At 44.5% G+C, this 27518-nt stretch overlaps 1 protein-coding gene across 1 annotated transcript in view; it reads left to right on the top strand.

Moving 5' to 3' along the window:
* Positions 1 to 27276, top strand: part of ST3GAL1 (ST3 beta-galactoside alpha-2,3-sialyltransferase 1) — an 80421-nt gene extending 53145 nt beyond the window's left edge. Inside the window, exons 2-7 of the mRNA XM_037379401.1 lie at positions 1128 to 1958; positions 10970 to 11166; positions 14328 to 14507; positions 20674 to 20719; positions 23251 to 23370; positions 25161 to 27276. Coding sequence (XP_037235298.1) covers positions 1647 to 1958; positions 10970 to 11166; positions 14328 to 14507; positions 20674 to 20719; positions 23251 to 23370; positions 25161 to 25334 — 1029 coding nt within the window. The 5' untranslated portion in view covers positions 1128 to 1646 and the 3' untranslated portion in view covers positions 25335 to 27276. The remainder of the gene's footprint in view (positions 1 to 1127; positions 1959 to 10969; positions 11167 to 14327; positions 14508 to 20673; positions 20720 to 23250; positions 23371 to 25160) is intronic.
* Positions 27277 to 27518: the final 242 nt, after the last annotated feature.

The following is a 27518-nucleotide window of genomic DNA, read 5'->3' as shown; positions in this document are numbered from 1 at the left end:
CAGAATGGGTTAAAATTATGGGGTTTACTTTAAAGTTTTATTTAAAAGTTTATTTATTTAAAAGTTGCAGTTTTGCTCTATGTTTGCTGGCCTGAATCCTGTAGCTGAGTGGTGAATGAGACTTCTCTTCTTGGAAATTTGCTTATTCGTAAATTGCGCATATTCTGACACAGTTCCTTCTCTGACTTTTTTTTTCTTTTTTTATCCCTTTTTTTCAAATCAAAAGAGTGTTTAACCTATGGCACTTTTGGGGCACTTTGCAAATATCCAAAATTTTAAAACCCACACATGTTTTTCTTCCCACAAAACAACAGCATTGTGGGAGGAAGGGATCAATTTTTTTGACTTTTAAAAACTCGTTTAAATCACTGCTGCCAAGCAGGGGACACCAGGAGGGGAACGGAGAGCAGCTCTGGGTCCCTCTGTATCCCCTGACTCACTGAGGCAAAGCGGCTCCCTGCCTCTGCCTGGCTGGGGGTCTCATGGGAACCCTCGGAGATCACAGGCTGCCCTCACCTACCCTTCCTTGGCAGGAAAAATAGCAATGGTCCACGTGAAACAATGGTCATTTATACTTTGATTTCCCCTGTTTGTCCCAGGACGTGTAAGCTGTTCTTGCTTGGCTTTTTCTGAATCATGAGTCCAGCCCCAATCCTTAAGAAATTAAGCTGGCTGGGGGGAGGAAGAGAAAGGATCTGATTCCTTTTCCTCCCTGTCCTGCTCCTCTCTCCTTTGCCGACTGCTTTTTGTTCAGCTGCTCTGAGTTATGAATACTTCACTGTGTATCTTGTGTCTACCAAGGTCATCCTAAGGGAAGGAGGTGAGTAATTGCCATTCAAATGGCTACAAACTGTAATTCAAATAATGCCAGAGCACAGAGGCTGATTCAAGACAAAGGGTCTCATGTCCACAGGTTGATGCTCTGCCCTTTTGGAAATTTCACCCTGAAACTTCTCAGTATGCAAATACCACAGCAGAAATTGTAGCTGTTGCTGATGTGTCGAGGGTTCTGAGCTGGTCAGAAGTTTCGTGATGGGCAGAGAAAAGTAGAGAAATGAGGCAGGGAGGAATGCAAAAGAAATTTCTGACAATAATTTTTCTTTTTTTGTGTGTGTGTATGTCTCCAGGTTGCAAACTGCTCTCCATGGCTTAAATGGACATCAAAGCATATCTCTTTGCTGGAATGTACACCCCTGGATGATCTGATCCTTCAAGAACTAACTTCCAAGAAAAAAAAAAAAAACAGCACTCCCCTCTTCTTTCTACAGTTTGCTTACTTTAATTTACACACAGAAAACCTACATTTCAAAGCTGATATTGCTCCCCTGTAAATCATCTAGTACGTGGAAGGACAAAGGTCTGTCTTCGTTGAACCCCCATTGGGAGAAGTTAGCAGCAGGTCACAAAGAGCTGGAAGAGACTTTGGAAGCACTGTGAGAAGGTGAAATACCCAGCTTTGCTTTTTTTAAGCCCATTTGGGGGAAATGAAGATTATTCCTTTGTGGATGGGGGTAGTGCAGTCGGTATGTTCAGCCTAAGCCCGGGTTGGTAACTGGCAGGCACCTGCAGCACCCTTCGCTTTTTGCCTTACACTGAATCCTACATCATACTTGGTCAGCTGCACCGGCAGAAACCGAGTGAGAAAGATGGTTGTTGTACGGAGGAGGAACGTGAAAATGTTTACCTTTGCCTTTTTGCTCATCACACTAACGTCATTTCTGCTGAACTACACAAACCAGGTGACCACAACCACCTGGGATCTCAGACATGTCATCATGCAGTTTTCAGAGCAAGTCCAAAAACTCTTCAAATACCCCAGGAGACCATGCAGCTGTCACACGTGTGTTTCTGAGCTGGGATGCTCCCTCTGGTTTGATCAGAGATTTAATTCAACTATGCAACCTTTCCTGACCTCACAAAATGCCTTGATCCCAGAAGACAGCTACAGGTGGTGGCTGGTAAGTGGGATGTGTGGATACGGCCCAGCATTCGTGCGAGGGTTGCAGTGTCAGGCTTCGAGTCATGCCAAGCAGATAGCGAGAGACAGTTCCTGCCAAAAGCACTTGCCATCTCAGTTGACAGAGCAGGCAGAGGTGGAAGAAAGCGGGTGTTTGTGCTGCTGTTTAGCTTGCAGGCACTTCGGGTGCACGTTCACTTGCTCCAAGCTAGAAAAGTCCCTGGCAGAGTTAGGCAGTGAATCCAGGATTTGGACATGTGAATGTTGCCTTTTTCTCCCTTCTCTTCAAAATATTAGACTTTGTAAACCAGCTTGTTTTGCTTCAGATGGTTAAAAACGGCTTTTGCCATCCATCAAGGCAGCAGAGCAAACTCGCAGCAGAGCAAACTCGTTGGGAAGTGTGTAATTCCCCTGGGGCTCTTCCTATCACAAGACATGTAAATAATTAGCAGGATTCAATGGAAAATGATTAATTCCATGTGTATGAATACAGTCTCTGTAGTGACTGATGTTGTTTAATGGTAAAGTGCATGGGTGGCCGCGGGTCACTGGGGAGGAGCAGTCCCCGCGTATCCTCAAGCAGGGTGGTCCAATGAGCCCTATCCAAGCATCATGAAAGCTAGTAGATACCTTGCTTGGAAAGCATAGGAAGGAAGGTGTATCCTGATGTTTTGTGTAATCAAAGCCCCTTTTATGTTCTGTTGAAACAAGACATTGATTAAATGAGTTGCTCATGGTTTGTCCAGCCGAGCTGCTAAAGCGCAGCTTCTGGCTGCAGCAACACTAGTCAAATTGCAGTTTCATTGTGGCTTGCTTTTCCCTCTTCAGAAAAAATAGTCTCCCTGTGCCTTTCTTGGAACGCACAACAGCCTGCAACTTGGTGTCCTGCTGTGAGCACAACCTCTGATGTTGAATTTGGGGCTTTCAGCCCTTCCCTGGTGCCCTGGCAGGCCCCTCTGGCAGGCACCCACTTTCACAGTGGGGGCATTTATGTTTTGGAGGAGGTGTCAAGTGCTGTGGAAATGAGACTGTATCTGATTTATCACTTCTGCTGGCTGTTGCATTTACTGGTGAAAAAGAGATGCCACTGAACTCCAGTTCTTTAACTGTTGCATAAATTATATCCTCACCTTACAGCGAAACCTTCCTTTTTGCTATGTGCCCCACAGACTCCAGGCATTGGATCCTTTCACCTGCCCCTTGACCGTGACTCAGATTTCCCATCCATTGCTTGTGGGTTTTTTTGCAGCCCCCAGACACTTTTCCTTCTGGTCCATACATTTCCTAGCTGGGCTTTGCTGGAGCCATGAGAAGGGAAGACAGCAAGCTCAGGTTGTAGTTCCCCTTGCCCTGGGGTGAGGTTTCACCAGGGAGCTGATCAAACAACCAGCAGTTTTCAGAGGGGGGGGTACCCCAAATTGAACTCAGTAGTTGAGAGGATGAGGTTGTTCATGGACACCAGGAGCATTAAGGCTGGTTGTAAAGTACCTCCTGAGTGCCTCTGAATACAGAAACCAGGAGCACTCAGCACCTCAAGAAGGTGATGGGGAGAAGGTGGGATGATCAATCCTAAATCCTGCCGTCGGTGCTGGGGCTGTGCTCCTGCAGCACCCAGGCTGAGGAGGAGTCCTGCAAGACACAGCTGGGTGGACTGCGTGCCTCTGCTAAGGGGGCTGTGCCCCCAAGGCCTTGCACATCACCCTGAGCAAAGCTGTACTGCGTTCTGTGCTCTGACCCCAGTCTGATTTCAACATCAGGTTTGAATGCATTCTCCCTTAAAAAAAAAATAAATAAAAAGGAAGCAAAAGCTTGAGACTCTCAGTACAAAAGTTTGAACTTCTGATTCTCCTTGGCCCCCCCCTTCCCCAAATAAAAGCTGTCCATTAATTTTCAGGGCTGTCTAACCCTATTGTTAGGTTTTCATTCATTTTTTGGAATTCAGGTCAAGTTCAAAGGGAATACACCACTTCAGAACATATAATGAAAGCAGGTTTTTTTCTGGGATGGTAAAAATAAATCTTCTAAGATTTCAATACTCTTTTTTTCTGCCAGAAGTTATCTTCAACCAGAATATGTGAAATATTTTGGTGTCCTCCAAAACTGCACTGTGTATTGGAAATCAGTTACTTACTGAAAATACTTGCCCTAAGCTATGGTAGATGGAGAAGGTGTCCTGACTCTTCTGAAAGATGCTTTTGGGTAAACCCAAGCGTGACATGGCCTCGGCTCCTCATTGCAACCTATTTCCTATATACATGTTGCTTTCTGAGGCAGTCGGTGTAATTGCTGTGCATCCTGACCACACTGCCTTTTCACTGTTCATTTTTAGGCTCGCCTTCAAAGTGGTTCTGAGATTTCAGCCAGTCTTAAAGAAAGCATGGTTCATGGCCATGTTTTACCATAGCTTGCTTTGCCAACTCAACAATTTGTGACTTTTTACTATATTTGTACTTAAAAAGATGAGGTATGAGGAGACATGAGATCACTTGAAATTTGTTTCAGGGGAGAAATGACTGTGCATTTCTCTCAGGAACTGACAGAAGCGTGGTGGTTTCGTTATGCTGTAACTGATACGATGGTGGCTGCACTGGAGCTATTTATTATGAGGCTGATTTTCGTGTCACGGGGAGACCCATGTGATGGGCTTAGACTAAACGCAGGCAGAGCCCTTGCCAGAAAACTGTCTGCCTACCAGGCTGTCTGCCCTCCCTTCCCATGAACTCTGTATATGTGTACATGTATTTGTCATGTACATATGTGTATATGTATTTGCTGTGTATGTGAATAAGTATTATTCATGCAAATAGTCCTTTAGCATTAGTATCCCTCCGCTTCTAGGAAAGCAAGGACTGGTTTCAGAGCCTAATGACCAGTATTTGAGATGCAGTGATCTTTGGGGCCAAAGGCTGGGGTGGTTTCGCTTGCTTACAGCTCTTCACATGGCTACCAGGTCACTTTGTGGTTCATTTGGAGAATATATGGCTTAAGCTCTTCCAGCTTGGTAGGATGTGCTTTTTTGGAAGGAAATATTCCTGGCTGCTGTGAATAAAATCGTGGTGTCTGTACTGGAGTTAGCAGTACTACCTGTACAGGTGGGAAAGAGCAGGGAAGAGCAGGTCAGTGCCACCGTCCCTGCAGCAGCTCATCTTGCTGCACAAGGCAGGGCTGCTTCTGGAGGAGGCACCTGAACATCTACGTGGCTGTTTCTGTGTTCACAGAAACAAGGGGGCTGTTGTCAGGGCTGTTAATTTGCTTTTCATTTGCTTAAATCTACCCAGCTGATAGACTGTCCCTTGGTTACTTTAGTTGGGTAACAAAGAATGGCCTAAATTATGCTCCTGGGTACACCCCTGCAACTGCTTGGTGCATTTTGTGACTGGAAGTTGGAGTCCTCCTCTCTCAGAGGTGATGTGGGCATTGACAATACTCCAGACTGTACTGTAACCAGCTCGTTAGAAATTTCTTCCTTTCCTCCTCCCTCCCTCTCTTCTACTCTCCCTGTCTCTGTCTGTTCATCTGCCTTCCCACATCTTGCACTCAGGGGCTGTGAAGAGTCTTAGTGTTTTGGAACTTGGGACCTTATGTTACATGATGCATTTCCTTCTGTTTATATTTTCTTTCCCACCTCCATCAGCTGGCTCACCTGCAAGTTTTTCATTGTTGTTCCATGACTCAAATGCTGTGGGCATTTCCACTAAATTTAGTAACTTATCTATAAGGAAACAGAGCAAGAATTCTATGCTGTAACACAGCATAGTATTTATTTATAGTTTTCTTGGTTTATTCTCGGGGGGGGGGGGGCAGGGTGGGGTAGTATTGTTTTTGGTGGTCAGAAAGTATTAAAAATATGAGATCAGAAGCTGCTATTCTAGATCTAAATTAAGGTTGTTGAGGTTGATGGACTAAAGCTGTGATAAGTAACATCAGGCTCAGAGTTCCCAGGCAAACTTATCTGTAGCACATTGTTCATAAACTACCACATTAGAACAATTTTTATCTTGAGTCTTATGATGGTGTTGAGGGGTTTGCTTTCTTTTTCTTTTTTGGAAGAAAGCTCAGCTCTTGGGGCCATGTGATTAGCCTATCTAAACAAAAATGTTAGCTTTTAGCTGTTATGTTTGTAGGAAAAAATGTAATATGTGGCTGAAAGATTTGTTAACCAGACAGCGCACAAAAGGGCATCCCCAACACATGCACTAAGGAAGCTGTGGAAGCTGCACTTATTTTTAAGACAGCAGCAGAGCTACTTGGCACCCGAGTCATGCATTTTGAATGCTCTTTGTAGAAAATATGCCCAAATACTTTGATCATCAGAAATATTTTTTTTATAACTGGGATGCTGCCTGTGATGCTTTGAAAGCAATACGAAGGGCTGAGCTCACTGAAGGTAGCGTGTAGCTACCAGATAGATGCAGAAGTTGGTACTAGACTCAGTCCAGGTCCCAGTCCCCAGTCCCACTGCCTGCTACATGCCCAGTCCCACCTGGTGTTCTACTGCTTGGGTGCAAGCATGACATTTAGATCAGCCTTGGACACACTGGGAGAACTTGACCCTGGGCTGCTTCATCCCCCTGGCAGCCCCTGTCTACGTCCAGCTGGGCTGCAGCTCCAGGGTCTCCAACAGTGAGGACAGATGGATCTGAAGGTGGTCCAAGATCATGGGTCCCTCTAAGCACTGCAATGTGCTCTGCCAAGCTGCAAGCATCCTGCAGCCAGAAGCAAATGCACACAGAGCTGGTGGAGCAGGGTCTTTGCTCCTTAGAGCAGCATGGAGGTGACCCATACCAGCCATGGAAGTCAGAAATCATACAATTTGGCATACACCTATTATTGTGGTTTTTTACATAATATAGGCACACTACATTCATATTTGTGAATGCAAATTTTTTGACAGACACAAATCGCTAAACAAAGCCCAAACTCTTGAAAGCCCCTATATTCTTCCCCTTATTCCCTTTGAAGCGTAGTAATTGCAGGACATTAAATATAACAATAATAATGCCATATTTTCCAGACTGAGGAGGCATTTTTTAAATTGATGATTTCCTTTTAACCTCTCCTTCAGCCTGCAAAATGAAGATTACCTGGATTTGCCCCACCAGAGTGTTGCTAGGATTAATCTCTGTACAATGTCTTATAGCTGGGAAGCACTGTGTGAGTATTAATGCCTCCGAACTGCTGCAGCGAGACAATTAGCTGTGCAAAAGAGATTCTCATGGGGCTTTATTCCCTCTTTATCTTTTAAAAACAGTTAAAAAAAAATTAGAAAACCCACAAAACCAGTATGGCTACACCAGCTTCCCCAGGCTGCCTGTCTGTGTGCTCGCAGGGTTGCCCCAGCAATGTTGGCTGCTGCCAGACCCACAGCTATACCTGCCTTTCTACACTATTTCCATCCGTGCTCCATCTGCATCCACATCACACCAATGATTACAGGTTAAGCAGAATATTTTCTACCTGCTAATAAGTTGGGATTTTGAAGGTGTATTTAAGACACTGCCATGGATGCAGGATGCACAGGCATCAGGACAGCTTTCCTTTGAGGCTCTCCTGGTTGTAGCTGTGTCCTCACCGCTCCAAGCTACTAGCCTTGAGCAGCCTTGGCTGAATTCACATCCTCCGTTTGCATCCCCTTAGCTAAATTTTGGGTATCGCTTCTTGGTCATCGTTGACAATGTGATGGTACCAGAGAGCCCAGGGAAGCCTTCCAAGAAGTGTACAGAAGCAGCAAAGAATGGAGGTATGCACAGAGTGATGAAGGAAGCAGCAACAGACTCCAAGAAAGTCATTCATGGGTAAAGAAAGGGTGTGCATAAACTTTGAGGTTTGGTGGGGTATTTTTTTCCTTGCCTTTTTTTAAATAAGAGATGCAAAACCAGCTAGCAAGCTTATATATGTGAAGTGGGGCGTTTCTAAGGCTAGAGGAACAGGGTAGTTGGTCTTCCCTGTGAAGATGGGTAGGAAACTTCTCAATCTGGACTCCCAATTACAGGTTTTAACAACCTCCGGTGAAAATATGACTCTCAAGTGCCAGCCAAATATTTTATGGAAAGGAGCTGGAGTGTTAAGCAATCTAGTGATATTTTGGATGTAGACACAAGGTGGGTTAGGATTCTTTTGGGGTTTGGCGAAGAGGTTAAACTGCATCTTTAGAGATAGCTGTTGCTTGCACAGACTTCTGATAAAAGCAGCCACTTCACTCAGGACACAGAGGTCAGGTATTTTAGTGTATTTAAGCCCACTTCTAGCAGCTATTTCCATACAGATATCGCTGGCACACATCTACAGCACCTGGAGGGAGGATGCTGTCCCCGCAGAGCCACGTGGTACTGCTACGGCTCTGCCTTGCACAGCACGGACAGACTTTCACCCAGAGCTTTTGATGATTTATAAGAAAGGCCAGACTGCTGGGCTCGTTAAAAAAAAACAACAAAACAAACAACAAAAACAAAAAAACCAAAACCGAACACATTACTCAAAAAAAAGGACAAAAATTTGGTGTGGGAAAGGAACTATAATCGCTTGTAATTGCAACGCTATTAAAACGGTCTTTTTCAAGAAGTCAAGTAAACATTGTGCAATAAGAAACTGGCTGCACATTGAGTCTGAACTTTTAAAAGCTGTATCTGCCTTGGAGTTAACCAGCTTCATTGCCTACTCTCTTTTGCTGAAATGTCAGACTAACCACTGCTGGTTGAAGATTAGGCCTGAAAAGTGTGGCTGGATCAGATAATCACTGAGGAAAATAAAACAAGAGCACTTTTAATGAGTTAAGGATAGATGTCTTAATGTATGGATGTTCAGCACACAGTCCCCTAAGGTCATCATCTTATCTGAGGTCACTGAGGGGTTCTCTAACTGCTGCGGAAGTTTCGTACAGCCGAGGGATCGCAGCGTGATGGTGTCCTGCCTTCAGGCTGGTGCTGGTGCCCATGTTTTGGCCTTGTTGCAGTAGTTACTCTAGAGGAACAGCAGCGTAACAGAAGGAAAAGGCAGATCCCTGCCTGGGTAAACGGAGGTGCCTATCCACAATAATGTTTCTTACCATTTTAATGCATCAAACAGAAGTCGGCACTCCAGGTCCTTTCCTTTCCTGATGCTATCATTCTGGCTGAAAAGGCAATTTAACTCTAAAGGGGGCTAAGGTACTTAGAATTTTTCTGAAAATATCCTTCTTCATCTGAATTTTCTCAGGCAAAATCAGTTCAAGAATTGGGGCTTTGCTTTTTTCCACCAGAATAAATGTTCTTAAATATGTTTTGCTGCATGTTTGGTGGTTTTCCCTTTCATTTCTTAAAGACAGTTAAAGTCAGCTCACCTTTACAGAAAGAGATCATATATATAGGTTGGATTCATAAAGAATACATGAGAATTTAGATATGTGAACATGTGTTTGTAGCATCACATGCAAATTTAGAAGAAAACCTTTTTCACTTAAGTAATTGAGCCATCCACTGAATACTGACATACGTGGTAATAATGACAGTGCTTGTCTGGGCATCCTAATCACCTGGCATCCTGATCACCTTGTGCAGTCCATCTATAAGTGTATAGGCTAGCAACGATTAGCAGGCAGATCAAGTCTATGTATGCAACATTTCTTTGTCTGCTCTGTTTCAAGTTCTTGGCCCCAATGTTGTCGCTCTGAGCTCGACAGACCTGTTCAGTTTAGTTCAAATAAGGTTGCTTTACATAGTTCTGCAAAGAGACAGCATGAAATTTAAACAAAAATTACGGTGATACATCTGTTTGTGTATGTGTGTGACAGAGAGAGAGAAGGATTAACAGGTCCTGGTGCAGTCAAGGGGAATGCACCAGAAACTGAAGTCAAATTACCCCAGGGCATTGCTGGGAGTGGTGTGAAACGTGTTTCTCCTCTCTCCCTCCCTGTCTTCCCTTGCCCTGGGCTGGCAGAACAAGGGCAGAGCCTTTTGGCAGATTTTAGGAGACATTCTCCCTTTGTGAGCTTGCAAGCCAGTGGCACCACAAGGGTGGGCAATGGTTTTTGTGAGCCTGCCAACACTCCCAGCCTCTTTAGTAGCCCTCAGAGACAAGAGTTCCAGAAAGGGAGTGTCTGACTGTCACCTGCCCTGCACCTTGCTTGTACCTTCCCAATTCCAGCCATTGTTTCCACCATGCACCACAGAGTTGCTACAAAAGAGTTTCCCTCCATGGCAACAGACACAATGACCAAGGTCCGGGTGGTTTTCTTCATCCTGGAGACTTTTTTAGATGATCCAACCCTCAGGGCTAATTCTACTTTACTGTATTTTCCTATTGCTGTAGAAGCTGATTCTTCCACAGTCCAAAACTGCAGCAATAAGATCTCCCACTTCTGGCATATGCAAAAATTTGTGGAAAGGATGTCAGCCACTTCTGTGCTCCATCAGGTTCCCTGAGACTCTTCTCTCCTTCCTAGGAGGGTTAAAATAAATGTTATGCATGTTCTAACAGTAGATACTTACCATGAGGGTGGTGAGGCGCTGGCCCAGGCTGCCCAGAGCAGCTGTGGGTGCCCCATCCCTGGCAGTGCTCAAGGCCAGGCTGGACGGGGCTGGGAGCAGCCTGGGCTGGGGGGAGGGGGCCCTGCCCATGGCAGGGGGGTGGGAACTAGGTGTTCTTTAAGGTCCCTTCCAACCCAAACCATTCTATGAATCTATGATGTCTGGCCCACGGTGGGATTAGGTTTATAGACACCAGAGGAATATTTATTCTGCTAAGGTCAGCCTTGGGGAAAACTCATGATCTGTTCCATCATGGCTAGAGAGAGACTGGAGGGGTGTGGGAATCCAAGGAGAAGGAGAGGAACCAAATTAAGAAAATTAATGGGAAGAGATTTTCCACTTTTTTTTTTAAGTTCACATTTCTGCTCCCAATGTGTAACACATACTGCAGGAGACAGTGTCTGCAGGTAGATGCAAGAATGGTTTTTGAGAAGACATTTGAAGCTACATCTTGCTCATGGAAAATCTAACTATATTGGTAACTTGGCGTGATTACTCTCCCTAACAGAAATTGCAAGGAGAGAAAACTCCGAAGAATATTAATGAAACGCTCAAGGAATTGTTTGAGATCATTCCGGGGGATGGGGATCCACTGCAGGAGCAAGGCACTTACACATGCAGACGATGTGCTGTCGTGGGCAACTCTGGCAACCTTCTGCAATCTCAGTATGGCCAAGATATTGATTCCCATGACTTTGTGCTCAGGTGAGTAGCCATCACCTTGGCTCCAGATGTCTCTGTTGTTTGAGATTCACTGGTATTATTGGGGACAAGTAAGCAAACAAGATTGCAGGGGCTATCTTGTGAAATCTGGTACTTAGTTCAAATCTAAGTGCTAGGGCTGTAAGCTATGTGTGTTGGAGATACGAACTTATGTTTTAGCTTGGAAAAAAGCATTAATAGGTTTTGATACCATAGCTTGTTTTGCACTATCCATACTTGCCTGTGTTAAAAAATATACCTGAAAAAACCTGCGGTTTCGAGTAAAAGTTATTTCTGCAGCTAGTACTACAAGTGTTCTTTTACTTAATTGACTGTATCAGATTTTACGTTATGGCACTGGTTCATTCTTAAGCAATGGTAGGATGGGAAAGCCAAAGTCACTTTGCAATAGACAGGATGCAATTGGTGGGCTACAACTACTTTGTTAAGGGTCCCATTACCTCTTCCTTTCAAGACAATGAAGGCTGGCTCTTTTGTCCCACTGAAACGCAATCAGGAACTAGGTAAGCAGAGCTAATCACCCAGAGGGCAGCCAAGATACCTGGGCTGACTAAATTCATCTCCAATGCATTGTCCAGCTTTCACACCGCAGGCGCCAGTACAGCATAATCTGGGGAGCAACTCAGTGCAGGTCAGGCAGCCTGGAAGGGAGGGTTTGCTTTTGAAAACGCCACGTGTGGGATTATACTCTCAGAATTAACATAACCTTTAGTAGGAAGCTGTGCACTGAAGTCAAGAGTGAATCAGACGATCAACGCTATCTGAACTGTTAAGTCACCTTAGGCCACTTGGCTTCCTATGTGGGTTGGACATGCTGTAGAGTCTTCAGATGGCATCTAAATGCTCATGATGAATCACTTCAGGAGTTGCTTCCTTCAGCTGTGTGCCTTGCTTTCTTCCAAAAGTACCTCCCCAAAGGCAGAGGCAGCCAGCTTGGTCTTCAGACCCATGAAGGAAAGGGAAGAGCCCTTGACGTTAGTCCTGCAAGTTGCAAATGTGAGGCAGCTGAGGTGCATTCACGCTTAACTCCGTGCCCCTCACTATGGAGATAGCCCCATTGCCGAGTGGACTTTATTATCTTGCCTGGCTTATGTTTCCAGATTCATGCAGAAAAGGCTTTGCTAGACTCACAAGCTATTTTATGGAGTACTAACTGAAGAGTAATGCACTCAGACGTGTGCTTCTGCTCTGAGACCTTGCCCTTCCCATAGCTGCGCATCCCTGGCAAGGGAAAATCTCTCTCTGACTTGGAACTCCACCTTCCATTCTTGGATTTATATTTTAGCAATATCAAGCCAGATTTGAAGGGGTGGCACAAGGTTTTAGGATTCACTGTGGAAATTTGTGCGCAGAAGGTGACCCCTCTGTGCATTAATCCAACAAACAAAATCTCTGGTGACCTAATATTCACTTCCACATGCTCTGGCAATACAGCCATTTCTTCTAAATACCATGTTTCAGCCCACTTTCATTTGTTTAACTGTCTACTTTCATGACAGAAGGAAATTTCTGCTCAGTCCTTCCTGCTGAGACTGGGTGTGAACTCTGCCTTCTGCCATGTCATGCAGCCAGCCCTGCCGTGGATTGTGGGGAAGGTACATAGACCTGGCGGCAGGTTGTGAGTAAGATAACTAAGATACCATCCTTGGCTTTATCCTGAAGGAAAGAAAAACCCATAGTTTATACCTTAGACTGACTCATCTCAAAATAAAACATAGCAAGTTTCTAGTATTTCTACTAGCTTTACTAGTATTTCTACACAGTACAGCGTGGGCCACTGGCAGGGAAGAGGATAACTCAGTAACAAGTCCACCAGGCTTGTGAGTAACAACTGTTCTACTGACACTAATAACTCCCTTTGAGGGAGTTAGAAGCAACTTAATTAATTCACCTGGGGGAGCACTGCAATACCACAGCCTGGCATAGACTTGATAAACAGATTTTATCTCCCCCCATTATCAGTGACCAGGGCAGCAAGTTGTCTGGCAATGTATGATGCTCCTCATCACCTTGTCAGCTACATCCTTTCTTGTCCTCCCTTGCGCTGCTGCCAGAAGCTGAGCTAATGTGTCTGCAGAAGACTCCATTGGGCTGCAGAGAAACCTCATTCTGCCTAGAGCCTGCTTGGGGGTTTCTCCATGGTGTTGCACAGCATCATGGATTCATGCAAGGTCAGCCAGAGCCACTTTGTAGATCTCTAACCTGCAATACACTGTACCACAGAAACATGCAAATCTCTCCCAGCAGGGAGCTAATGCACCAGGGAAGGAGCTGCTGATGTGTCCCCAGATCTGCTTTCAGAAGTGAACACAAGTGCAGAGGCATTTCTGCAGTCCTGAGTTCAAAAACCCCCACCCTGCTCCCCGGTATGCCCAACAGAAGGTAGCCCTGTTTGGCCAATATATTTTGACCGAGCCCTGGTGGGCCCTGGGCAGCTCTTCATGCACTGACCCCAGGGTTACCTAAAGCACACTATGCATGCGTGCAGTCACCCTAAGCAGGCGTACCGAAGTTGGAGGACATACTTCAAAGTAAGGTTTGAGTAAGTGTCAGCAGCAGGTCCTGGATTTGTCTCTGTGGCTTTGGTGACTTTTCATGGGAGGACCGTACGAAATATTTGCTGCTTCTCATCACGCATAACATGGTTTGTTACCTTGATCCGCAATGTCCAAATATACTTGTACACACAGGGGAGAATGAAACTGCAAGAAGTCAAGCTGATGGACTTCAGAGCAATGTTTTTCTTACCTACTGGAGGCTGCAGCATTAGGATGAAGGGAGATGTGTCCTCAAGGACCCACCACTCTTTTGACCAGCTCTCCATTGACTATAAAGGGAACACAGGGATGTGCTCAGAGATGCACCTGCTTGGTAGATATTCCCATTCAGTCCAAGGAATCCCACGCTATCTCAGCTTTCATTTAGTGTTAATTTATCCGTATGGGTGATGGTTATTTCAGCCTACTTAAGGACCCCTGCACCCTGTCCAGGCTGTCTGAAGAGCCTGCATAGAGCAATCTCCTCAGACATAGCAGCATTTTCCTGTCACCTTAAGCAAAAGATCTGGGGAAGACTCACATGCGTTTGTGCCTACCTAATTCCTTTCCTGCTTCACTCTCTCACGTCTTACTTTTGGGCTGCAGAATGAACCGTGCTCCCACCGCTGGCTATGAATCAGATGTCGGGAGCAAGACCACTCACCACTTCGTTTACCCCGAGAGCTACAAAGAGCTGGCAGAAAATGTGAGCATGATCTTGATCCCCTTCAAAACACTGGACCTACGCTGGGTTGTCACCGCTCTCACCACAGGCACCATCAACTTGTGAGTAAGGACCCGCTGAAGGGTCGGGAGCTCCTGCATCTCATGTTGCTGTAGGAGATAAAAGCCTTCGCTGGGCAAATTCCTGCTGCTGATAAGGCCTAGGGGAGCTTCATAGACCCTTTCAGGTCAGAGTTCAGCCCTGAACACTTGCTTTCCAGGAAAAGTTTGATGATATAGTGAAGTCTTTGAGGTGAAGATTGAGATCCAGCTCTTCACAGGTCTCAGAGAAATGAAAAAGGGAGGTTTTGCTGCTGAAGGCAGCCAGTTTGAGCAGCAGCTTCCTGGGCTTTGGGGTTCAGTGTGTCATTTTGGGCTTCTGCTCATCCTTCTTCTCTCTAGTCCCTTGGGAGTACAGTGAGTGCAGCCAGCATGTCCATACCTAGATGCACCCCTCAGAAAGCCATCTGCTCAATCAGGCATTTGGTGGGTTATTCATATATCATGGTCCTAGACACATGGATTATTCCACCTGAGACACTTGGGTGGCCGAGTGGTCCTCCAACATACATTACACAGCTTGCAGAAGAGGACAAGGAGGCAGAGAGGGATGTGCAGGTTGCTCATGCAATGCAGTGAGAGCAGAAGCACATCACAGCACTTAGTCCCCCATCCACAGCAACATCCCCTGGACACATTGATCAGGAATTTGGTCTGTCTTCCCTGGTGGAATGTGATCGAGATCTGTGCAGAGGAGATGCTATTGTTTTATGTGTCACCTGTGTGCCTTAGCCTTAAATTCATGTCTTCTACCTGGCAATAATGTGCCATGCTGGTATTTAGTCTCCATTCCTTCTTTATGAGTGTTTCAGAAGTAAATGTTGCCCTGCTTAATGCATCTATAGCAGCACTAGGATTAGAAATGTGGACAAAACGCATGTTCCTGCTTGATGCCTGCTAGCAAATTCTCTCCCTTCCTGTAAGCTGGCTTTTCCTAATCCAGAAGAATGAAATACGTGACATTTGTACTGTGTGTGAGGTTATCTGCTGGATGTAAATCCACAGCCTTGTGGGATTGCTTGGGGACACCCTGCCACACATAGACAGCGAGAGCAGATCACATGACTTTATTCCAGAGAGAACTATTTCAAGACATTCAACTTTTTTCCCAATTTCAGAGTCTCAAAAAATTAAAATCTTGGAGAAGTATGACCCTGTTGACTGGGTGTAAGACCCACTCTGCATTTTTAGGGAATATTTTTTGACAGGATAACAAATGGCGTTTTATTTCTTTTTTCTTTTCTCTCTTTGCAAATGCATTTTAGAGTCTTTTCATTTCTTATTAAGATTCTCCTAACTTGTAACAAATGTGGTTTAGTCTTTTTTTAACTTTTTTTGCCACCAGCACTTAATATATACAGTTATAAGTTGTCTTTAAAAAAAATCATCTTCAGGACACTCTTGTACCTGGAAAAAATCAGCCCACTTAGAAAACTGGCTAAAAATAATCACCTTTTTCGCAAGGCTTTTTTTTTTTTCTTTTAGAAGTTGTTTTGATAAAAAAGGTTGAGAACCTCTGCCCTTCAGCTTGGATTCAAGTCCTATGAGAAGCAATGGAAAGCTCCCAGCTGCCTTCAATGGACTTTGAATGAAGCCCCTTGCGGCATCTTTGTTATATCTGTGCCTGTGCTCGGAAAAGGAGCCCACAAAGGACCAGTTACTGCCACCATCACCCATCTGTGTTTGTATCGCTGTCACTGCTCTGCATCCAGATTGCAAAGCGGTTCACTATTTTTTGGCGAGTATTTACCTTCAGAAGTGCCAGCAAGTGGGCTGCAGTGGTAAAGTTCATAGAATCATAGAACAGTTTGGATTGGAAGGGACCTTAAAGATCATCTCATTCCAACCCTCCTGCCATGGGCAGGGACATCTTCCACCAGACCAGGTTGCTCCAAGCCCCGTCCAACCTGGCCTTGAACACTTCCAGGGATGGGGCACCCACAGCTGCTCTGGGCAGCCTGGGCCAGTGTCTCACCACCCTCATAGTGAAGAATTTCTTCCTTATATCTAATCTAAATCTGTCCTCTTTCCATTTAAAGCCTTTCCCCCTTGTCCTACCACCATGTGCCCTTGTAAAGTCCCCCTGCAGCTTTCTTGTAGCCCCCTTTAGGTACTGGGAGCTGCTCTAAGGTCTCCCTGGAGCCTGCTCTTCTCCAGGCTGAACAACCCCAGCTCTCTCAGCCTGTCTTCACAGGAGAGGGGCTCCAGCCCTCTGATCACCTTCGTGGCCCTTCTCTGGACTCATTCCAACAGGTCCATCTCCTCCTTATGCTGTGGACCCCAGAGCTGAGCACAGTGTTCCAGGTGGGGTCTCATGAGAGCAGAGGGGGAGTTATCCTTCTAACCTGCTGGTCACACTTTTGATGCAGCCCAGGACATGGTTGGCTTTCTGGGCCACAGGGGCACATTGCCAGGCCATGTTGAGCTTCTTGTCAACCAATACGCCCAAGTCCTTCTCCTCAGGGCTGCTCTCAACCCATTCTCTGCCAGTTGGACATCAAGCCATTGACTGCAATAATTTCAGAGTGACCATCCAGCCAATTTCTTATCCACAAAGTGGTCCACCTGTCAAATCCATGTCTCTCCAATGTAGACACAAGTGTGGGTGAAAAAAAAGCCAAACTATTGCAAATTAGTATTAACTAGTTTTCTTGGGCCCCTCTTCCCTCCAGGGCTTTATCCCATGATACTCTACCAAGTAGATCCCTGAAGAAGCCGAAGTCTGATCTCCCGAAGTCCAGGGTAGCGAGCTTGCTGTGCGCCCTCCTCACTTCCCTAAGGATCTTGAACTCCACCATTTCACAGTGACTGCAGCCAAGGCTGTCCTGGAGTTTCACATTCCCCACCAACCCTTCCTTGTTGGTGAGAACAAGATCCAGCATGGCACCTCTCCTCGTTGGCTCCTCTATTACTTGGAGAAGGAAGTTACCATCAATGCATTCCAGAAACTTCCTGGATTGCTTATGCCCTTCTGTGTTGTCCCTTCAACAAATACCAGGCTGGTTGAAATTTGGGGAAAGTGTCTTCCTCCTGCAGGTCCTTGCCATTGCAAGCTTCCATTCTTCTGCATTACTGCCCCCTCTCCCTTCTGTGCCGTGGGGGAGGTTTGGGCTGTTTGGGTCCACTGCACTCGGAACCAGCTATCTAGCTCCTTCTCAGCCTTCCCTGATGTTACTCAGCCTTCTCACCACCTCCTGCAGCTCAGCTACCTGCTGCAGGACATCCTCCATGTAGGCACACCTTTTTCAGGTAGGTCTGCCCCAGGAGAAAGGTCCAGGCACTTCCTGTGGTCTGAGGTCTGCACTGCAAGTTGGGTGAGCCCTCAGCCTATCAGGAACATGTAACCGGTTGATTACAAGGCAATCACAGCACATGAAAAGAAAAATATCTTCACTTAATAAAGTACAGGATATATTATCTATTTATGATTAGTTTGTATACACGGGCTTGGTAAACATCTGGTATAAATTAGTGTGTAAGTATTTAACCACATGGAAGAAATACCAATATTTTAAGATTTTTGCCATACTGAAAGCAGGGAAATTACATAATTGATAAGCTGGTACCTGCTGGAATAATAAAACTGGAACATCATAAGCACAGAAATCACAACAATATATGTAATATGATAGTGGAATAAACCTATAAGCACACATTAAACACTCACTGTCAGATACAGTGTTTAAGGAAATTGTTGACTGTGTATTTGTAAAGGGGAGAAGACATGAAATAAAAATAAAACCCATCAGAAATATGGTATTTTAGAAGAGAAGAAATACTTACCTGCTTACCCTGACCTGCATGGCCACCGTGCCCTGTGCACAGGCTGCACAGTACCAATTGAGGTTAGATTAAGAAGAATCTAAGTGCACTCATAGTTAAAAAGATAAGCAGCCTGTATTGTTTAGATTTTTACACAGGACTCAAAACTTGTGAATTATTCATGTTCTTCTCCCAGAAGTATTGTAATTCAAACCATTTTAATGGTTTAAAACAAAAGCCACACTGCAGATGTCCTTAATATTAGATTGAATTGATAAGTGAATGATTGTCTCAAACATCCAGTTTGACTGATGGATGTCCCATTTCAAAGTGGCTCTCTAAGACTGAGCATTATCCCAGAAAAGCCAAGAAAAGCCTTCTGGGATAGAAAACCTTCAGGCCCTTGTCAGTCATATATTTAGCCTAGTTGCCTTAACTTGCCTTCTGCAAGTGTTTTAGGAATCTCCATAATGAAAAAAGCTCTATGTACCTCTGCTTGGTTTGGGAAAAAGCAATTTTTGTTTTTCTTAAAATGTTTCATATCTTCCACCTTGCTCAAGGCTACAGTAAATACACCGTACGAGGTGGCCAGTAATGATGACAGGCTTCACTAGAGCCCTGCAAAGTGGCTCATAGAAGATGTTTTCCAAATTACATGTATTCCACCTGTAGCCACCTTCATCATAGGCTTCACTCTGTCCCGCTCCTGTGTGGTACTTACTGGCTCCCTTGCTGCTATGCAGCCCAGGTTTTACATGACTATAACAGCATAGGTCTCCATTTGGTCTTAATCAGCGTGCCAATACTTTCCATGTGGTTATATGAAATTCTGCAGCCAAGTGGCAGCAGGGCTTGGATATTGCTTCCGAAAAAATGAGATGTCCCATGATTAAAATGACTAACGTGTCATCTGACAAGAACTACAGTAGACTCCTGGTTGGATCAGAGCTGTCTGCAAATACTGTCTTGAACATTGCATACTGTTGTCTTTGGTCTTCTACTGTACCTAGCTATCCTGTCTTGTTTCCTCCACATCACCTTTTTGGAAAGTGTTGGCTATTTCTTATATAATAATGAGGAAATTTTACTAGCAAAGAAGCCCTTTTTTGTCTTCATAACCACAAAAAGGACATGGGATCACATGGGATCACAAAGCCTACTTCTGCTGACTTAGCTGATCAAGGTCAGGTGTGGGAAGCAGATCCAAGTGCAGATTTGCTGACAGCAGATTAAGAAGTCTGCATGGGTGCCCTTTTCCCCATTAACACCTTGTCTCACCTCTCAGGAGGTCTGGAGCCCACCAGACACCTCTCCCACTGCATCCAGCCCAGAGCAGGTATCACAGGTCAGGGATGCCCAGAAGTACATACGGAGATGAGGACATTGCCAGGTCATCACTGGTTTGGGAAGACTGAGACTAATGTTTCAAAGTGCTGATGATCCATGGTTCAAAAAGAAACAAAGCCTTAATGACAGGAACCTTATTGTTAACAAAAATCAAGTGCAAACATTTAGATTGAGGTAATGGAAGGCTTTGGCGATTTACCACAACCATCTAAAAGTTTGCAGGGTATATTTTGGGATATGTTCCAATTATGAGGCCAGTTCACCAGAATTTTTTCACTTGAAACAAACCCAGGGAGATATTTTTTTTACAGCACTCATGATGATCTGTGCAATGCCAGCAATCACTATGCATGAGACATGGGGAAGAAAAGATTTTTTTGTTTTCAAGACATGACTCGTGATTTTGACCCAGTCATAAGGTATGACATGGAAGTTTTATGCTGGGAACTGTAGGAAGCCTTCAGCATCCCCCTGGGGAGGAGGGGAATGGCTTGCTGCTGAGGAGCTGTGTATTGGGAATGCCCAAGTTACACACAAGCACAGAACTTATGAACTCTGCTACCACCTACCCTGAAAATCATGCAGTAGCTACGAGTATTAGGAGGGGAAAAGTCTCACCCTGTTGGGAGAAGGTTTTTCTGCCATGAAGTTAAACAGAAAGCCCTTCCTGCCGTCAAAGTGCAAAGACTGCAACAGTCATGATCCAAGGATTAGAAGTCATAGGCTCCACGTAATATTGACTCTGCTGTCAATATTGTCAACTACATCTGTTGTGTCCTATTGTCAGTAATTAACTTGTAAAATTTTAGAATCTCACGGCTTCCTATGAACTTGCTTCAATGACAGCTAGGTTTTCATGCTGTATTACTTAATTGCAGCCTCATTTTCCAAAAACTACTTGCATTTATTACTTTCCAATAATTTGAATTTATTACTGTAGATGAAAAATATTATTTCTTTCTTTGGAAATACGTGAAAATGTTAATATCTTGGGCTTTTATTAATTTTCGTGGTTTTTGTTTAGTTGTTGGTTTTGTGGTGTTTTTTTTCCTTTTAACAGCACGTATGTTCCAGTTCCACGGAAAATCAAAGTCAAAAAAGAAAAGGTGAGTAATGCTGGTTTCTGAATTTGTTCTGCTAATCCACTTCTAGGTCTTTTGCGTTCTTTGTGAGACTGCAAGTATCCAAGGAACCCCTTGACATTCATAAAAACTGCAACCAAAATACACATACTGTACAAGGCTCAGCTAAGCTGAAGGTTTAGCTCCTGTGTGCCATTCAGGCCATAGATCAACCACTAGATAACTGAGGTTAGAAAGAGCCTGCTCCTGTGACCATGCCATTGCATTACCGCTGTTCTGAAGGTTGCGTTTCTTCCTCTGGTACTGCTCAGGGAGATTTAAGGGTGCACTGTTGGCCAGGTGCTCTCCCTCCACAGCAATTGCTCTCTTCCCACCCACTGCAGTCATTGGTATGTAATAACACCTTGAGCTGTGGAGAGCCTCTGGAGTTTTTTTTTTTTCAAATCATTTGACTATTTGAACACCAAAGGTGTTTCTCACTCCTGCATCAGTTCCTTGTAATAAGGAGCTAAGTGAACTCTGAACAAATAAAGCTGTGTGTTTTCAAGTCAGTGAAGAATTCACGATGGTGTCAGTGGCTCGTGGGGAAGGCTGTTAGCCCACAGCTGTAATAAATATCTGTACCCAATTAAACATGCTTGGAGACTGGGCTCAGGCCAAGTTCATGCTGGTTTTGTCCCAGGTGTATTAATGCTCTCCTAGGCAATGTTCAAGCAAGGTTTGGGGGATAGCACAGTCCAGGGAACAGACCCTGTGTTGCACAGGGACAGAACTGAGCAATGCGGACAGGATCTGTGCCATGCCACTTGCCTCAAGTCTAACGAGACACGTCTGACACATTTTATTTCATAGTGTGGATGTGTAGAAAGCAATAGTCAGGGGACTTCACTTCTCTGAAAACACTGAGGAAGCATGGACAAACCTGGTGCCCACCCTAGAGTGATCAGAAGAGAGTCCATCCCACGCACACAGACTCATTGCCCAAGCCTGCTGCAGTTTAATAGATTCCCTACTGCTGGAGGCAGGATTTTCCACGGGGCAGAAGGGTCATTCCCGTGTTGGACCTGTAGCCACCATGCAAAAACTTTTGTTGCTGTAGCTGCATGGTTTGAGGACTTAACCAAGGCAGGCTACGTAGGGAGAGGAAAATTATTTCCTCTTCCACAGATCTACCAGCAAAATAAAAGTCTCATTCTCTCAGCCTTTCGAGAGGCTCATTTTCAAAGGAGCTGAGGCTCCTAATGTCTCAAGGGCCGGTAAAAAATGGCCTTAGCCCCAGAGTATTAAAATTACAGATTCAAGCACATGCCTTCATCCCGGAGGCCAGGTTTTGCCTAAGGCTTCAGGTGAGACCTTTAACCAGCGTCGGTTTATATCCCTGTGCTTCAAACCATGGAACTCTAGGGAGCATGAAATAATCACTTGGCTCATCCCTGCCTGTGGTGAGGAACACAATAACCTCTGCAAACCCTTGTGAGAAGCACTAGGGCAGGTTGTTAAAAAACTTATGTCACAGTTGAGTAGCACCAGCCCAGGGTACGACCGGCATGATGCAGCAGCTTCCCCAGCAGGTCAATGAGAAGCTTGTATTGCTTCCCACACCATGCAATGCCCAACACCCTGTGAGACGTGATTACACGCCGATACAATAGCAGCAATTAACCTCTGGCTTTGTAAAAAGGAAAATCCCTGCAGCTAACCAGATAGCACTGGAACACTGTCACTCTAATTACAAACGCAGCATGGAGGGAAAAGCCTCTCTTTGCTTCATTCAGGGGAGGGGGCTGAAACCAAGGGCTCCTACCACTCTGGATTTACTGTACACTCAGGCCTGATCTTAAGTGCTCTGACTCCATTAGATTGCCTCTTAATTTCCCCTGGAGATAACCAAGTGAAATTTATGTCTTGTAAAAAAAGCACAGAAAAACAGCATGTTTGAGAAACAGGAGAAATGCAGCTGATGAAACCTGATGGGCTTCCTGACAGCGTACACCTGACCCCTGGTCTCCTTAGACCTGTACCTATAGGCATACCAAACACGGCTGGCGTATTTTGCAGAAGATGCGGTTGCTCCTATGTTCCCATCCAAATTACAGTCGACCTCAATGATCTTAAGGGTCTTTTCCAACCTAAATGATTCTATGATGCTATGAAATCTGGCATGGCATCTTACGCTTGCCTTGCCCAGGCCTCCAGCTCCCCACAGCCTGCTCTCTTAGCAGGACGCCACAGGAAGAGCTGAATGCCTAATTTTCTTCTCACTTGTGCCATTTCATACCCACTGGTTCCAGTAGGAGTCACCTAGGTTTTACGTTGGTGTGAGCAGGTAGGGTATCAAGAGCAATGGAGGATTATGCATGTGTAATTACACATGGGTAACATTCCTGAATGCACTTTAGGTATGGGACTTCATTTTTCCCTTTCACCTGCCCTCAGGGAATAGCTGTTATTCCTTTCTCCCCCCTGCCCCATGCCAGTGTTCTTTAGCGATAACACGCTACCATTGTTTTTTTCCAGGGTATTTCACTAATGAGTCTTTCTCTGATTCTGCTTAGATCCTGGTTTATAATCCAGCTTTTATGAAATATGTCTATGAAAACTGGCTCCAGCATCATGGGAGATACCCCTCCACAGGCCTTCTGTCTTTGGTGTTTGCACTCCACGTATGCGACGAGGTAAAGTCTGGCTGTGGTTACATATATGGATAAAAAATCAGGACATTTCACACAGAAGTGCCAGGAATATGCCCTGGCCTCTCACTCGCCCTTTATTTCCCCCTCTCCACTGTCTCTGCCGTTTGCTTTTCAAATAGGTACAGGCTCCTCAGTCATGCAGATATGCTCAGCTGGCAGTGATGGACTTTTTTCATGTCAGCAAGTGGTAGGGTTTAAGATGCATTCCAGAGGAATACAATTAAACATAAATAGTGGCATTCCACTTGATATCAAAAGACATCTGAATATGGATGGTGTCTGTGCCCGTCTTGTTAGTGGAAGTCCCAGTTAGATTTTGTCTCGCTGTTATGGCACCAAGAGCCCCCTGAGCCTGCCCCCTGCCTCCAGCTGCCAGGTCAGAAAAACATGAATCTCTTGGCCTTGTGTGACACCTGCCTGTACTGAGTACTCAAGGACACTGAAAATGACACTTACATTTGGGCAACTGCATTGAGGTCTTATCTGTCTCATCAGTGGAGCCAAGAGGCCGATTCAGACAGCAAACCTCCTGGCAGGACATCAGGGGAGCTGTTTTCCAGTGTCTGTGCTGCCTGAATTGCCACTGACTGTAATGGATGCTCAGGTACCTCCACTTGGATATCTAAATCTTAAACATAATCCCACCTGAAGAACTTTGATCACCAGCTCTTACATAAGCCGAATTGGGAAATGCAGTATTTTCCAACCCAAGATTGTGGGTTTATACAGTAAATTATGGTAAATGTCTCTGCTCCTGTACTTGAGGAAATTCCCTGGCTTGGGTGATATGAGGGGCACCTAGGTGACTGGGGACTTAGCTAGTTAGTGTAAGGCCAAGTCACTCTACAGAATCCTGCAACCGTGGGACTGTCAGCGTGGGGGATAAAAATCATTATGCTGACAAAAGCCCTGGCCTGGACACAGATCTGCTGATGAAAGAGAGCTTTTGTCACCTAGGCCTGTGTTGCTTGGAAAGCTGATGGAAATATTCCTAATTATGCTGGCAGAAACTGTTCCATAGTCAAGGCAGATAGGACGGGCAGGTCTGCTAAGCAGGCAATAAGCAAGGCTCTGACATTGCCAAAAATAATTTTAAACAACTCATATTTCGGTGAGTCCAGGTTTGGGTGACTTAGGGTGCTTGTTTTGTGGGCAATGACCCATTCAAACTCAGCCATATTGCCACTCAGTTTAAATAAATCAACTGTGATGTTTGGGCTTCTACCATCAGGGAAGATAGGCATTGGCATCGATGAACGAGCCTTTGGGAGAGGAAAGGCTGTAGGCATGCACACACGAAGAACATGATATCCATCTGTCTCTGAAAGGACTGCAAATGTCATATATGTGGGGATTGATACGGGTTATCATTTGGAAGACTAGGAGCAAAACCAAATTTTTCCCACTCTCTGTGGCCTTGATCAGCTGAAGAGAGATACTCATCCCAAGCCACTGACCTTCTGAGGTCAAACATCATGCTTAGGGGACAGGAATGTGGTTTTCATATTGCTGAACAAGAATTCACGGATAGAAATTTCTTTTTCAGGTCTGGTGGTGCTCTCAGCATAGCTTAGGATGCAATGTTTCTTGAGCAGGCCTTGGGCTGTTATTCTGCGGTTGCATTATCTCGTGCAGAACAGCTTGGCACACCACCAAGGTCCTCAAGTGCCACTGCTTATAGATAAACTGAGAATCAAGAGAGTTTCTTCAGCATTTTAGATTAAGACCAATTGCTTTCTGGGCCGTAACACTAGTTCACTCTCACTTCCTAGGTGAACGTGTACGGGTTTGGAGCAGACAGCAAAGGACACTGGCATCATTACTGGGAAAACAACGCTTCAGCTGGGGCTTTCCGGAAGACAGGTGTCCACGATGGAGATTTTGAATTCAATGTAACGTTGACTCTTGCCTCCATTGAAAAAATAAATTTTTTCAAGGGCAGATGACCCTGGCCACAGCGAGAAGCGGGGGCTGCAATTTCCAACATGCAGCAGAACAAAGCTCAGTGAGGATGATCTGGGCACCAGCCAGGTTTGAATGCGTGGGTTCGGAGTGTCTCACTGCTGGGAGCTTGGCTGAGGACTGGCTTCCACGCTGCACGTGATTTCCTATCTACCGATAGCTGGGAACTACCAAACAGCTGTGGGAATAAATGAATCTCTTCTTAGGCTCTATGGCTTGATTCTTGAATTACTGATGAAGGACCTGCCTGTTGCAATTAGGGGAAACCTGGGCACAGGAGCTGCTGTTTGTGTCTCCATTCTTTCCTCAAGTAAGGCAGGAGGTCCTTGAAGAAGAGTGAAAACAACTTCTGGTACTTGAGACCCACTAGGGCAGCTGTGAACATCATAGTAAGGATTACCTCAAAGAAATGTATTCACTTCTGCAGTTCTTTTTGAACTGTCTCTTCTGTTTCCTCTATTACTTCTAGTTTCATGCTGTATTAAGGAAAAACAGGATGAAGTTGCCTGGAGTAGTAAATATTTCAAACATCGCCTCATTCTGCATTGATAGTATCTAGAAAATACAGATGAAATCATCTCTGATCATATATTATTTAATATTGCTTCCTATGCAGCCATAATGAGAGAGAAAACAATACTGAAAACTCCAGCAAAAAAATGGCCTTTTCAGCCACTTGTTTGTTTGTCTTGTTTGGTTATATATAATTCTTACTTCTTTCTTTTTTTTTTTTTTTTTGAAAATACTCTGGAATGCTCATTTTTATTTAATCTGTTTAAGGATGGAAAGTGGACTTTTTGCTTTCAGCCGTTTATATGTGCCTTTTATAATTGTGCAACACGTGATTTTTTTTTAAGATGACAAACCCTAAATTAAACTTTTTTATAAAAGGGGGGAAAATTAACCAAAGTTTAGCCTCCGTGTGGTATACTTTTATAGTCAAAACCAATAATAACAGCTCCTATATTGCTTTTGAGCAGACACAAATGAGACTAATTTTTAAAGGTAGCTTTTACCTTTTTTTTTTTTTTTTTTTTTTAATGGGAAAATATCCGAAAGATCCAAGGAAACTTTTCTTCTTATTTTTTTACAGATTTAGAAAGTGGTATCTCTTTACAAGGTCCCTATTTGAAATGGAAGAAATATCATGGGTTGGGATATCAGCTAGTAATACAGTAGGAATCTTTTGCCCTGTATCAGCACCTACAAGGAGCCAATCTACGCAAGCTGATCCTACAGTGTAAGCCAGACTTCAAAATTATGTGCCTCTCTGGAGGAATGAGTGAATTAATGTCTGTACTGCTAGGCAGCAAGAGGAGGGAAGTGACAGTGGAAGTTTTATATCCACAGATTTTTTTTCTGGAATCAACATATTTAATCCTCAAGGACAGATAAAGTATGAATCCAAGAAAAAAGTTCAAGTAGTGAAGAATGGAGAACGGTGTTTTTTTCTTCCCGATGTCATGAGAACAGGATTAATGGAATATTGACCTGTTTTCAGCTCTGGTAAAGCCAATGGAGTTCTTGCCACAGACTTCAACGGACTTTAGATCAGGCTAGGAAAAAATGGCTCATTTCATTTTTAATTGACCTGAGCTCCCTTTGCTCTGCATGCATGACCCCTCAGTTCAGCTGTATGGACAGGGCAGGATTTTCAAATCATCGTGCTGAGACCTGTTCATGATCCTCATGCCAAGAAGCCCTGCCTGGCGTGGTGGCCAGCAGAACTCACCTGCATGTCACACATTCAATGGGCTTACTGTCTTCAACGTGCCCTTTGTAAAGAATGAAACATTTCTACCTGGACCATATCTGTTTGTTTGTTTGTTTGTTTGTTTGTTTTAAGCATTCCCACCGTTTAAATTGTTGTTAATCGATATGCTTCTGGTGAGATATCACAGTAATACAAGCAAAGCAACTTTAAGAGGAAAAAGACTCCATGGAAGACCCTGATGGTATCTTCGCCCTGTGGCTCGATTTCAGAGATACTTTTTTCATCGTGAGCTTCAAATATTTTAATTTTTTTTTTCTCATAGACAGAAGTCAGTAATTCAGACATACTTCATTGCTGTTCCAGTCATTTTTAGAAAGACTTGGAAGAAAAATCATGGTGGTTTGGTACCCAAATCCCATTGATATTTTTTTTTTAACAACAGGTGGCAGTTTGG

This window comes from Falco rusticolus, chromosome 3, assembly GCF_015220075.1.
Source record: "Falco rusticolus isolate bFalRus1 chromosome 3, bFalRus1.pri, whole genome shotgun sequence".
Taxonomy (NCBI): Eukaryota; Metazoa; Chordata; class Aves; order Falconiformes; family Falconidae; genus Falco; species Falco rusticolus.
The sequence above is the reverse complement of the archived record's forward strand: the minus strand, read 5'-3'. Positions and strand labels throughout refer to the sequence as shown.